This window comes from Zootoca vivipara, chromosome 3 (assembly GCF_963506605.1).
Source record: "Zootoca vivipara chromosome 3, rZooViv1.1, whole genome shotgun sequence".
Classification (NCBI taxonomy): Eukaryota; Metazoa; Chordata; class Lepidosauria; order Squamata; family Lacertidae; genus Zootoca; species Zootoca vivipara.
The window spans coordinates 15,080,991-15,095,343 of NC_083278.1; the positions used below are offsets into that span (position 1 = coordinate 15,080,991).

At 42.7% G+C, this 14,353-nt stretch overlaps 1 protein-coding gene across 2 annotated transcripts in view; it reads left to right on the forward strand.

Annotated features, from left to right (window-relative positions):
• MACROD2 (mono-ADP ribosylhydrolase 2) overlaps nt 1-11,374 on the forward strand; it is an 898,190-nt gene extending 886,816 nt beyond the window's left edge. The window contains exons 17-18 of one of the 2 annotated variants that reach the window (XM_035110056.2): nt 4,382-4,450; nt 9,173-11,374. In XM_035110056.2, the coding sequence (XP_034965947.2) occupies nt 4,382-4,443 (62 nt within the window). In that variant the 3' untranslated portion in view covers nt 4,444-4,450; nt 9,173-11,374. The remainder of the gene's footprint in view (nt 1-4,381; nt 4,451-9,172) is intronic. The other variant, XM_035110055.2, reaches the window with a different exon arrangement.
• Nucleotides 11,375-14,353: the final 2,979 nt, after the last annotated feature.

The window sequence follows — 14,353 nt, forward strand, 5'->3', positions numbered from 1 at the left end:
CAACATGATAAACCACACGTATTTGTCTTGCCCAGTTTCTTTTGGCTTAGACATTTAATTTGAGTCGTTGCATTTTCAGCACGATTCATGTAAATAGGCCCTACATTTTTAAAAGGGGGGGGGGTGTATTTCAAGATGCTCCTGAGCATGCCTGGTGACCTGCACAGTTTCTATTGTGCTTTATTGCATTTGGTGTATGCAAACAAAATTTACACACCATGCATCAAACTTTGTCATGGTCCTGAAATCTATCTGTATATTTATTGCTTATATCCTTCAGAAGTATAGTTGTCTCCTAGGGATCTAAGTCAGCCCTTGCAAGCTACACATGGGACACTCTGCCTTTCACACCCTCGGTAGCAAATGTGCCCTTCCAAACACAAAGCTACCATTTACATGGGTAGCAAGGAAAGTGAAGGCTTCCTCCTTTGTTCCTCCTCCTTCCTTTTCTATTGTTGCTGAACGGTGGCTGCTGCTATGGCCCCACTTGCATCCCTCTCCTCCTGGAGCCAATCCTGGCACAGGATTGTGGTTGACTGCAGCAAGGAGGAATGGCCACCTCCTTTAGGGTGTCTGTAGGTCCTACTTTACAGCAGTCCTCTATTAAAATAAGTCCTCTGTTTTACAGGCTCTCCAGTCTATGAGAGCATAAAGAGGGAAATCAGGGGACTTGAGTTGCCCATCAGCAGTTAGCAGGTACACAGGTTAACTGGTCACTGTCTTTCTCACTGTAGTGAGTTGCATTGCATTTCTGTTTAAGGAACAGCAATTCTTTCTAAAATATGCATCCATACTGTCCCCTCTTTTTTCGGCAATGCACCCCCCCCCCTTTTACATGATGCTGCATCTGAATTTGTCTGCACACTCTTTCCCTCTCTGGCTCTGCTTCCGTTTTTGTAGAACAGTGGCAGGCAGCAAAGGCAAGAAGAAGAATGGGCAGCTGTGAAGGAGAGCCTCAAAAGTATTATTAACCCATTAATTATAATACATTTTATATGGGAGAAGTTCTTTTCTTGTATAAAAAATACTCCATGTAGTTAAGATTGGCTGTCCATGGAAAGCTAAGAGATTTCATGAAAGATTACTGCAGTAGCCCTCTTTGTAATAACACCGCAGAAATATAGACGCACGTTTGACTTTTGAGTGTGTTCTAAGGAGACATTTGTTGCCCTCCGAGGTTGCATCTCCCATGTATTCTAACTTATGCCATAGATTTAGGGTTGGGATAGCACACCTTCCCCCTTTAAATCTGTAGAACAAATAAAAAATGAATGAATATGTTAAATCCAAATTAGATATTTCATTAAGGGAAATTTAATAGAACAACGCCATCAAGCATCAGGCCAGCAGCCGCAGAAAGGTTTCTATATGAGCAATGCCTTGATTTAAGTTTGGTGGAACATTTGGCAGGAGGAAAAGTTGGGCTTATTCTGGACTCTGAGGACCATGTTGTTGCAGCACTTATTTTTCTACATATCTATAGTGTGTGCAGTATTATTTAAGCCTTGAACAAAGTCTGTGCACCACTTGTAAAAGGTTTAGTATTGCAGCCACACACATCCTGACAAGTTTGAAAGTTGAATATAGATGAACAATTCACAAGCAATTCGACAGACTCTTTGCAGGTGTATTGATATAACAACAGTGAGTCAGAAGCAGACATGCTTCATAGCATATGACCAGCATATTTACATTTTCTTCTTCTTTATTTTTAAACTTTCATTCAGGTGTGCATTTCTTTCAGGCAATTTCAAAACTTTCACACAAGAGCTTTCCAGGGAAACTCCCAGTATCAGCAATGGATGTACCAAAACAGCTTCTTCCAGAGCGTTAGTATAGTACTTTTATAGGGACAAGTTATTAAAGCTTATGAAAGGTCTCATTCAATCCTACAGGAACAAATCAGAAGAAAGGCTGTGAAAGTATATTCAGAAGTACTGTACTAGAGACCATGTTCTCTTATCCGTTTTACAGTCCATTTATAGTCTTTGGGTCTTTCTAATGGCAAATAACTGTATTATGATAACTGCATTTGTTGCTTTTGCAAAACCGCAACAATAGGCATTATGTTGAGGGAGCTAAGGTTTAGGACATTCTATATAAAAGAAGCCTGAACTATAGAAAGTTTAGAGCTCAGGTTCCTTTTAAATTTCAATCCCTTTCTGCTTGCTTGGCATATGAGTAGAAACTGCCCACAATACCAAAGCAGATAATTGACTGGTGTGACTGCAAAATCCGATTTCAGCCATGTTGTGTTAGTTCAGGTTTGTTTTGGACTGTGTCTCTCATTGATGGGGATTTATCCCCATCCCAGCTACTGAAAATAAAACAGGACCAGACATAACTATTGTTGATGGAAGTGACTAATGTCTTCCTGGACTGCCTTAACAGAAACATTCTCTTGCCCATGATTTCCCTGTCTGGCTAATAATGCACATCTACAGTTCCCATTGGAAGAGAGATTTGAGTGGATAGTCACCTTTCTGTATGAAAGGTGTATGAAATTTTATTTGAAGGCCAAACCCAGTTTATATCCTTGCCTGGGTATTTATGGCATCCAACTTCTTCATTTATTTATTTTTATTTGGACCATTTATATACCACTCGTAGTTAAACAAAACTCTTAAGCGGGTTTACAACATAGGTTAAAACATCTTAAATACACAGCAAATACCAAAACAAAAAGAAGAGAATTTCTACGTTCTATAAAACTAAATGAAATAGAGCATCCTCGTATCAAAAAAACATTGCCAAATAAAAATCAGCTGCAAAAGAATGCAAGGAAAATCCATAGTAAAGGACTAAATTCAAGCAAAATACTTAAAAATGAAAATGAGCTAAAAGGGATAATTTTCACGTTTTCAAAAAACAAAAGCTGATTCGCAATGAAGCAAAAGAAAATCAACTCATTCTTCCCCACCATCATTCTTTTGCTTCATCAATCAATCATCCCATAAATGAATCAATCCAATTAAATGCCCAGCTCCCTATTCTCTATTTTTTCTGGTCACTGTCAATAATGTGGACAGGCAACACCTTCTAAAGCTGCTGCTGCTGCTGCTGCTGCTGCTGTGCCTGGGAACTTCAAGACCGGATTATTGCAGTGCACTCTGCGTGGGGCTGGCCTTGAAGGAAACTTGCAACTGGTCCAAAATGCAGTCATCCCATTGCTGACTGGGGTTCCATTTGGAAACCCAATTCCAAATTAAAACAGTTGCATGGCTGAATTCAAACACATTAGTGTTAAAAAAGCCCTAAATGGCTTAGGCTGCAATTGTCTAAAAGATCACCTCTTTCCCTTCAGACCCTCTCCACTTTTAAGATCAGCAGTGGGGGGCCTCTTGGCAGTTCCACCACCCTCAGGAGCTCTGGTGCGGTGGGAAGACTGGGAGATGGCATTCTCTGTGGCAGCTCCTAAGTTGTGAAACTCCCTCTCCACTGAGCTGCAGCCAGCACCTCCATTATGTAGTTTTTGTTGTATGTTGACGATGCACCTCTTTCCCTGGCCTATGAATGATATATACCGTAGTTTTCTGTGTATATGACTATATTTTTTCCGAAATTTTTGAAGTTTAAAATAAAGGGTCGTCTTATACACGAATAGTGCATTTTCTTAATTTTGAGTCCCCCAAATTTTCCGTCTTATACACAGAAAAATATGGTATATAGGATCCACCCTATTATTGTGATTGTAATTTTTTAAAAATATTTTTAATTGTATTAAAATTGCTGTAACCCATTGTGAGATATTATGGAGTAAGGAATAATAATAACAGCATGTCTTGGGTGCCTGTGCAAATTCTTCTGCATAGAGTAGCAGCTCAGAGAATCATCCCTGTGGCCTCTGTCTCAGAGTATTTCTTCAGTAGTCAGACGGTGAAAGAGATCATGAAGAATAAAGGAAATAAAGTGGGAAGCATACTTGCTGCCTGGACCTGCATTATATAGCATTTGACAGTAGTGCTTGATAAATACTGTTTTGCCTATCAGGTCCTGCTGTGATGCAGCTATTGGATTCTCCCAATCTTGTGAGATTGGAAACGAAAACATTGCAACATCTGAATATTCTACATGTAAAAATTGCACCAAATAACATCAGTGGTAATATCAAAGGTGGTGTTTCAATTTGGGGTTGGAGGGTGCCAGATTCACAGCAATTATAGCAACATTCCTATTTAAAGAAAGTGGAATTGGGCTTTGAGTTGTGGAACTTCTCACAGAAGTGCTAGCAGTTCAGATGAATTTGTATTACATATTGATGTTTGGAAATGTACTTATGCAATGGATTGCTCTGAAAATAAGGTTATAGCTCAGTTACTAAGCTTAAATACTAGTGCTATTAAAAATGTGCAGAAGTATAATCTTACTACTTTATTTGTAGTTGAAATGAATAGTCAGGTTGAAGACATAGATGAACCTACAGAATCCCAGGCAGACAATTAATTTGTAGGTAAGTCAATTCACTTTTCTATTCTGTCATTATTTTTTTCTTTTCCTTAGCTGGTTCATGTATGGTTCATGTATAGTCTTTCTGCAAGTTTTGTGCCTGTAGAAGCCAATGATGTAAGAAAAACAAAAGGAAAAGAGTATGAATCACACTTACATTCCAGAATTCTAAAATTCAGCAGATTTGTATATGTGCCAATCACAGATTCAGTCCCAGCTGTCCGGGGCTGAAGATTTGTATGGGCAACATAACTCCATATCTGAGTGAATAACTGGTGTGAACCAAACTTTACAGCTGCAACGATTCTCATATTTGTAGAGAATTCGGGGGGGGGGAGAGAAAAAAAGAGCTGCCACCATTTCAGACACAGCTGCTACTTGTTTCCAAGTCATGCCAGATTCACCTTCCATTTATCTATGTGATGAAGAAAATAATGCTTTTTCTGAATTGGCCATGACATCACTTCACGTGTAAAGGGGGGGGGGGAGAGTCTGCTACAGCAGATATGCCACTACTGTGTCTGATCTTTATAATATCCTACCCATGAAAATGAGTGATCATCTCTCTATATATTATTGTACAGTGGTACCTCGGTTTGTATATACAGAAATGTAAAGGGAAGGGGACCAAAGTGGTCTATGATTAACCATGAAGTCCTACACATGTCCTCTCAGAAGACATTCAGTTTAATAGGACGTATTCAGAGTTAAGCGTGTCTAGAATTACAGCAATGTGACCTACATACAAAATAAAAAAATATGGAAATTAGTTGCCAAATAAATCTGGTAACAAGTGTTCTGGGTAACAACCCAAGAGAAGGTGTATTCTGTGGCTACCAAGGTAGGACCCATGGGCGCAGATGTGCCCAGGGAGACATTTCTTGAACCTACAGGATTTTCTCCACCTGCTTTTTGCTCAGTTTATTCTTGAAAGAAGCATTCTGTTGTTGCCAACAGAATAGGTTGTGTTGTGTGCCGTGCCAGTGTCTCTTTCCTCAGTTGACATGCCCACCAGCCCCAAAAGTTTGGCAACCCCCTATATGTGTATATTTTATTTATTTGTGTACCACCCTTCATCTGAAGATCACAGGGAGGTTCACAACACCTCTGTGTGTGTATTAGACCAGCAAAACTCCAGCAAAAGCAATGTGAGCAATTAAATACTTTTTTTAAGCTGGAACTCAGAGGAACTTAGTTCCAGCACCTCTCAGGTGTATGCCATTGCCATTTTAAGAGAAGGGAGATGTTTGTTGTGAGTTTTGGCACCTCTTCTAGAAAAATAGCACTGCAGAATGAGCATGTTAAATTACAGTTTAGGAAGATGATAAGCAATACATACTGGCTAGAATTAATCTTTGCAGTAGACTGGCTTTTGAACTGTCCTGCTTTTTATATATATATTTTTAAAAAACCTAAATGATGTACCAGTTCAGAGTTTGGTTACAGAATAAAATAATAATAATAATAATTACTCACAAATATTGGCACACACATATCAGCTGGATTCCTAGATAGAAAAGCAACAACCTGTGGCTTGCTGAAATAAGACAAATTCCTGTCATACCCTAATTATAAAATGCAGTTTTGAGATCACTTTGGAAGATGGGTACTACACACACACATAGAAACAAATCCGTTTCTACCATTCTTTTGTAATGCTTGTTACAAGATACCAATATCATATAGACCGTGATGTGTTATTTACACCCATAATGGGATTTTGTGTATCTCAAAACCATTATAGAAGCTTTGTAACAGTGGCAGTTCTGTCACAGAGATGTTCAAAGTGTCTTTTACTATGTGCACCTTTTTGTCCTTGTCAGTATATTGACAATATACTGCAGTGCTGCAGATGGGAGAGAGAAATAGGGCCCTGCTATAGCCTCCATTTAAAAAGTTGCCAGGCAAAAAGGAAGGGAGGCCACACACAGCATAACAATTAAAATGCCACATTGAAATTCTTCTTTTCTGTTTCACCATCTAATTCATTTTCATTCTCTCTCAGCATTTATATACTAAAAATAAAGCTATCGAGTGCTTGCCATTTTAGAAATAGTTTGAAAGGCTATGACCTCCACTGAACAGAAAAATATAACTAGTTTCTATAAATTGCTTTCATCTAAATGGAAAGACTCTCTTTTTCACCGAGTAGTGAATTGAATTATTTATTTTTTCCACAAATATATGCATTAGGAGATATCAGGTGGAATTAACAAGCAAAAAAGACAGGAAAAGAAAATAGAAAGTTATTAGCCAATTCCATTGAATCTTTGTATCTTTCATTCTCGGGGAAAGAAAAAGATCTGATTTGCAGAAGGTGGGAGCAATCATTCAAAACTTAACCTACTCTTGTACCCTCAAAACCTCATGTATTAGCCATGGTTAGATAGACTTGACCAGGGTTGCAGAGACGGCAACCAGAATTCATTTATTTTTATATTTTAAGTGAAAATTGTTTACAGTGCATATAGGCTAAGAAATAAGTCTCACTGAGTTTAATAGGAACTATGTTCAGGTGGCGCTGTGGGTTAAACCACAGAGCCTAGGGCTTGCTAATCAGAAGGTCGGCAGTTTGACTCCTTGCGACGGGGTGAGCTCCCGTTGCTCGGTCCCAGCTCCTGCCAACCTAGTGCAAGTAGATACAGCGGGAAGGTAAACAGCGTTTCCACGTGCTGCTCTGGTTCACCAGAAGCGGCTTTGTCATGCTGGCCACATGACCTGGAAGCTGTACACCGGCTCCCTCGGCCAATAAGGCAAGATGAGCGCCGCAACCCCAGAGTCGGTCACGACTGGACCTAAGAGTCAGGGGTCCCTTTACTTTTACCTTTATGTTCAGGTAGGATTGCTGTCTTAAAGTCTCCACTAGAAGGTCGGACAACTTGTGCACACGTATAAATACAGATATTTTTAATAAATGTTCAATCAAAACGAAGGAAAGAATGGACAAAAGTACAGACACTCCTATCTTGGTTTAATAAGCTGAGGTATGAATGCCATCTTTTGGCCACACAAACACAGGTTCTTCCCTCGTCTCATGTGAGCCACACACAAAAAGCCAGAAAGCCTTCTACTAACTGTAGTTTAACACTGAAGGTATTACCAGTCATGGTTTGAAGTTGGCTTAATATTCTTGTTTGTCTGAGGCCCTTAACCAGTTTCCCAGTTTTGTTGAAACAGGAAACTATACTCTGGTTTGTTTGCACACTGACAGGGCATCACAAAGGTGCTGCCAGTTCAGCCGAAAGGATCATTCATACTTTGGCTTCTTAAGCTGAGATACAATCATCCAAAAGTGGCCAATATCTAAGTAGTGAAAAGGTAATATACATGTAACAAGAAATTGGGGGAATAAAGAACATGGATAAAATATTGGAGAAACTCATTCAGTGTAGTGAGTGAAGAGATGGAAGATAGGATAAAATAATACTTAACCAAACATGAAGCAGTATAATTACTTACTTATAATAAAAGATAACGTAATAGCAAAGAAGCCTGGAGGAGGGGGGGGAGAGAGAAAAACCCAGCCAGGTATGCCCGCATATGCAGAGAAAAAGCTCAACAAGACGGGGAAACTTCAGAACAAATAATCCCTTTCACTGCAGACCTTTTACAGAGTCTAGTATTATCACCTTGTCTGATCAAAAAGCTTTTGTCATCTGCACTAAAGAAACTATAAGGAATCACTAATTGGATAAGCCTTTTTTATAAAAAAAAAAATCTCTAATTCATATTTATATCATTATGTGATGTTTCTCAGAGTCCTTCCACTTTTGCCCGCAGAAGCATTTAAAAATAGTAAGTAGGCAAAAGATTAGAACTTTGTGACTGCTAGAAACACACGTTCTAAGCACATGAGATCACTCGCTTCCTTTTAGTTCCCACAAAGCTAATCAAAAAAAGGAAGCATAAGCTTTATGATGCACCACGAAGATAATTCAAGGTGATTCAAAATTAATAACTGATGCTAATAATGCTTTGGATGCAAGCTCACCATTTAATTACTCTGTGATAATCAGTTTCTAACATCCTCATAATTAAGTGCAATAGTTCATGGTAATGCTGGTGGTTAAAATTATGGATGTCACAAAGGATAACAAATATTGCATTTGTAATATGCATCTACTAGCTCACTGCCACACTCATTTCACTATGAGACAAGCATCTCTACCCACAAAAACAGTGCAACCCGATTACAATTAATTACAGAGCATTTTGAGTCTTTGTCCCACTGTTGCACCTGTGAGCAGCATTCATAAAACAAAGCTGGCTGCTGTTGGTGCATGCTTAGGACTTGTTTTGTTAATGTTTTTTAACTCCTTACTTAGACTTGCTGCTTACTGAGTATCCATCCTGATTTGTTTGCACAAAGTTTGCAGAGAGGTGAGAAAATGTTCTGGTAACTTCTTAGTGAATAGCAGACAACCCAAAAACTGTATGGAAAAAGCTTATGCCCCAGTTCCAAACTTAGAAATCCTTAAATTAAGCTGGAAAGTTTGATGGTGCATAATGCAGGCCAGAGCCAAACCACCAAACAGAAGGGTCCAGGAGGCAGTTGTTCTTCAGTATTTCCTCCACATATTTGCAAAGCCAGGACTACTAAAATGTAATGTCAGAAGTAGCTTTCCTAAAACACAGGTAAAAGTACATCATCAGTGCTCTTGCAGAACTCTGTGACATTTCAGTAATTGCATGATGAGTTGCTTTCTTTCCATTTCCATCTCCGCAGACGACCATGATGAGAGAAGAAGAGAAGAGGAGAGTGGAACAAGAACTGCAGTCAGTGGTGCACTATATGACAACTTTATGACTAGCAGACAACAGCACACCAAGGAGAGTGCGGGGTGGGGGGAGGGGGACTAAGGAGAAGGATCCTTTACATTCATTTCTCTTCTTTGTTTCGTTGTTCAGTACACAACATGAAGCTTCTCTACTTTGGTTACGATGTCCTGGTTCAATCTTCTTTGCTTCAACCCTGTATGTTTTTCACCTTCTTTTGAAAACCTAAGCCCCTCTGCAGAATATGTATACACACACACACACACACACACACACACACACACACACACCCTAAATATTATTTCTTAGCTCTAATACATCTTCAAGGCAACATATGCAAATGACCTTTAAACGTCGTTAAAAATCCTCAGAGGTTTACGGGTTTGTTCCAAGGGATTACAAAGTGCTTGCATCAGCAGCTTCCCAAACCCATACGCTGATGCCGGCAATGTTTGTATCCTTTGCCATACTGGTACTTGTCAGCCTGTCAATGTCAGTGCCTCATAGTGTTCAGCTTGTTATACTTTTCTATGGGCAGCGGGGAAAGTGTAAGAACTAGAAATGCATAGAGGCTTTATGCTATAGAGTTTCTAGACTAACTTGACTTTTCATATGACAATCAATTACGTAGTTAGCAAATCCTTTGCTAAACTACTCACAGCATGAAACATTTTTGTACTCCAACTGTGTTGCCACACGGCCCAATATTTTATTGTCTAGTAGATAAATAGGAACCGCTACAGCGGGAAGGTAAACGGCGTTTCCATGTGCTGCTCTGGTTTGCCAGAAGCGGCTTTGTCATGCTGGCCACATGACCTGGAAGCTATGCGCCAGCTCCCTCGGCCAATAATGCGAGATGAGCGCGCAACCCCAGAGTCGGTCACGACTGGACCTAATGGTCAGGGGTCCCTTTACCTTTACCTTTAATGGTCAGTTAGATACAGAACATTACTGTCATTTTTGGTGCCCTCTGATGAGAGGGAGAGCTGATATTCTGCATCTAGCACATTATAAAATGTGGCTTCTGGCTTTAACAATTTCTTGTCAACTCTTGTTATATTTTCAACTGCATATGCACACTTTTTAATACATAAAAATGCAATTAACAGTTATTTGGTGACGAATGTTGTACCATATGTCATCTGTTCTGCTCGCAAATGCTGTGCTTGACTTAAAAACAAGAATTTTGCATTCATTTTTCAACCACACTGGAAATTAAAATGATACCCTACTTGCAAGATTGAAAGAACACACAGCATGAGTCCAAGGTTTGATATTCTGAAAACTATTTTCCAACTGCTGTTAAAAACAATTAGAGGAATGTTTTTACATTATGAGATTCTGGTTTAACTTATTATGCATAGACACAATCTTCCACAGTCCTAAAATAATTTTAGGAATTTTCAAAACAGCAAAACCCCAAACAATAAAGGGGTCGTGTGTGTGTGTGTGTGTGTGTGTGTGCGCGCGCATGCATTTATGTGAAATGAAGCTAAAATCTATCAGCCCATCTCTCCCCCCCCCCAGTTTTGCCAACTTGAATTTGTAACAAAGTAGTAAACATATTTTAAGCTTCCACAATTGTATATGGAAATATGAATTAGTTTACCGCATGCCACATAGGTGGGTTACCAAGCCAAGGCTGCTGTTTCCATTGTGATCTATAGTTGTGTTGCCAATTAAGCAACATTTATGTATGGGCAGGGGGAAGAAACACTGTGCTATGAAAAGATGGCACCGTCCATTGCTAATTTCAACTGTCATTTTCAACCATCCGTTGCGGTGATGTCCAGAAAGTAAGATTTTTTCCCATCTGGATTCACACAGGCATTAATGAAATCAGCATTAATATGAACCTCGGTTCCCTGTATAATAAATTGTATGGGTTACATTTAAATCCATGCCGTCTGATATTTTGCTATACTTACCGTGTTTCTCATATTTTAAGGCATCCCCAAAAAATAAGCCATGACAGGATTTCTAAGGGTTGGTGAAAAATAAGACATACCCCGAAAATAAGCACTATCGCAAAGCCCCGACCGAGCGAGAGGCGAAGGCGCGGGACCCAGCAGGAGCTCCCTGCCTGCTTCCCCGAGCCGTAGCGCATCGGGGGACAGAGCCGAAGATCGGCGGGCGCTCCTTGCTGGGCTTGACAAGCCCGGGAAACAGCGCCCGCCGATCTTCGGACCTGTGCTGTGTGACAGGCAGGGGTGGGGGGAAGCGGAGATCGTTCTCCGCTCTCCCCCCACCCCCGCCTGTCACCAAAGATCGGCGGGCGCTCCTTGCTGGGCTTGACAAGCCCGGCAAACAGCGCCCGCCGATCTTCGGACCTGTCCTGTGTGACAGGCGGGGGTGGGGGGGAAGCGGAGATCGTTCTCCGCTCTCCCCCCACCCCCGCCTGTCACCAAAGATCGGCGGGCGCTCCTTGCTGGGCTTGACAAGCCCGGCAAACAGCGCCCGCCGATCTTCGGCCCTGTGCTGTGTGACAGGCGGGGGTGGGGGGGAAGCGGAGATCGTTCTCCGCTCTCCCCCCACCCCCGCCTGTCACCGAAGATCGGCGGGCGCTGTTTGCTGGGCTTGACAAGCCCGGCAAACAGCGCCCGCCGATCTTCGGACCTGTCCTGTGTGACAGGCGGGGGTGGGGGGGGAAGCGGAGATCGTTCTCCGCTCTCCCCCCACCCCCGCCTGTCACCGAAGATCGGCGGGCGCTGTTTGCTGGGCTTGACAAGCCCGGCAAACAGCGCCCGCCGATCTTCGGACCTGTACTGTGTGACAGGCGGGGGTGGGGGGGGAAGCGGAGATCGTTCTCCGCTCTCCCCCCCCACCCCCGCCTGTCACCAAAGATCGGCGGGCGCTCCTTGCTGGGCTTGACAAGCCCGGCAAACAGCGCCCGCCGATCTTCGGACCTGTCCTGTGTGACAGGCGGGGGTGGGGGGGGAAGCGGAGATCGTTCTCCGCTCTCCCCCCACCCCCGCCTGTCACCAACGATCGGCGGGCGCTCCTTGCTGGGCTTGACAAGCCCGGCAAACAGCGCCCGCCGATCTTCGGCCCTGTGCTGTATGACGGGCGGGGGTGGGGGGGAAGCGGAGATCGTTCTCCGCTCTCCCCCCACCCCCGCCTGTCACCAAAGATCGGCGGGCGCTGTTTGCTGGGCTTGACAAGCCCGGCAAACAGCGCCCGCCGATCTTCGGCCCTGTGCTGTATGACGGGCGGGGGTGGGGGGGAAGCGGAGATCGTTCTCCGCTCTCCCCCCACCCCCGACTGTCACCGAAGATCGGCGGGCGCTCCTTGCTGGGCTTGACAAGCCCGGCAAACAGCGCCCGCCGATCTTCGGACCTGTGCTGTGTGACAGGCGGGGGTGGGGGGGAATCGGAGATCGTTCTCCGCTCTCCGCCCACCCCCGCCTGTCACCGAAGATCGGCGGGCGCTGTTTGCTGGGCTTGACAAGCCCGGCAAACAGCGCCCGCGTGCACTTTATTAAAAAATAAGACATCCCTCGAAAATAAGCCATGTCGTGTTTTTTTGAGGAAAAAATTAATATAAGACATGTCTTATAATATGAGAAACACGGTAGTACGAATGTATTTTAGTCTCCCATTATATCTGTGGAGCTCCTGTGCCTCTTCTTTTCCATTCCTGCTAACCGGAATCAGAAATATCTTTTTTATGTATTCTGCCCCACCTCCCTTCTCTTTGATTTATCATTTCTGGTACATTCCACGTACTGTGATCGAAGGACTAGCAAGCTATACGTCACAAGACACACTCCAAATTAGCAGAAGCCATCTGCATGTGGAAGCAGCCTTCAGAGAACAGATTACCTTGCCCAATTTGATCCATGCATGAAAAGAGAGGCGCTGGGGCTTTTTTTAAAAAAAAAACCACCACACAATACATGGGGCTACCTAAATGATGCCCTTTAGTGACTCGCATAAGTAGTGAGACTCATCCACACTTCCTGTGCTGCTGCCTTCCTCTAGGGAAAACCGCTCTTTATGCTCAATTGGAGCAAATGGCAATTTGGGTTTTCTCCAGATTGACGTTGCCTCCAATTTAGCACAAAGGAGCAGGTTTTCCCCAGGAAAGGAGAGAGGCATGGGGGAAACCACATGGGGCAAGTAGAAGTGTGGGCGAGCCCTTAGTCATGTTGATATGCTCAGCCAAACTTTGGCTTAGCTCTGTATGACATGGCAGTAAAAAAAGAGAGTGGAGAGGAACAAAGCAGTATATAAATTCAATAAATAATAATAATAATAATAATAATAATAATAATAATAATAATAATAAATAAAGTGGCTGTGAACTCTCCAGAAGCCCAGTAAGCCATAATTTGGAATGTTACATCATGTGAGCCAATTTTTTTTCCCATATGGGATTGTAAAGTTGTATGGGCGAGATTCGACTAAGGTAGGCATCCCCAAACTCGGCCCTCCAGATGTTTTGGGACTACAACTCCCATCATCCCTGACCACTGGTCCTGTTAGCTAGGGATGATGGGAGTTGTAGTCCCAAAAAATCTGGAGGGCCGAGTTTGGGGATGCCTGGACTAAGGAGTCCCATCAGTGGACCTCTGCTTGTGCAATGAGATTCCCTTTGCACCACCAAGCACCCCTGGAATTGGTTGTGGGGGGTTCGGGAGAACCCCTGGAACAGCACATGGGGGGGGGAGATAGGGGAGATGGTTCTATCTGGCAGGTTCCTAGCAGAACAATCGGAAAAGTGTGAAGCTGAATTCCTCCCCGTGTGTTTTTGAAAGTAAGCAATGTGCACGCAATAATATAGTTTCCCATTTTCTTTTGACTTATGCTATACAGGCACATGCTTATGCAGGCTAAGTGGGGTTTTTTAAAAAAGAGTTTGGTTAGAAGTACACACAGTAGATTCTACAGAAAATATCAAAGCTGGACATGAGCTTGGAGGTGCATGGGGTTAAATCCAGACCATGCCTACTGCCTCCACCCTTAGCCATATGTTTGGTGCTGCTTGGCCAGTGCGCCTGTAGGTATCTGTGAACATGAGGATCCAACTGGGCCAGTGCACAGCAGCAAATTATTCCTCTAAAAAGCCTCATCTCTGTATGTAGTGGAGAACCAAAGCCTATTGGCATCTAAATCCCCTCAGGCAGCATTGT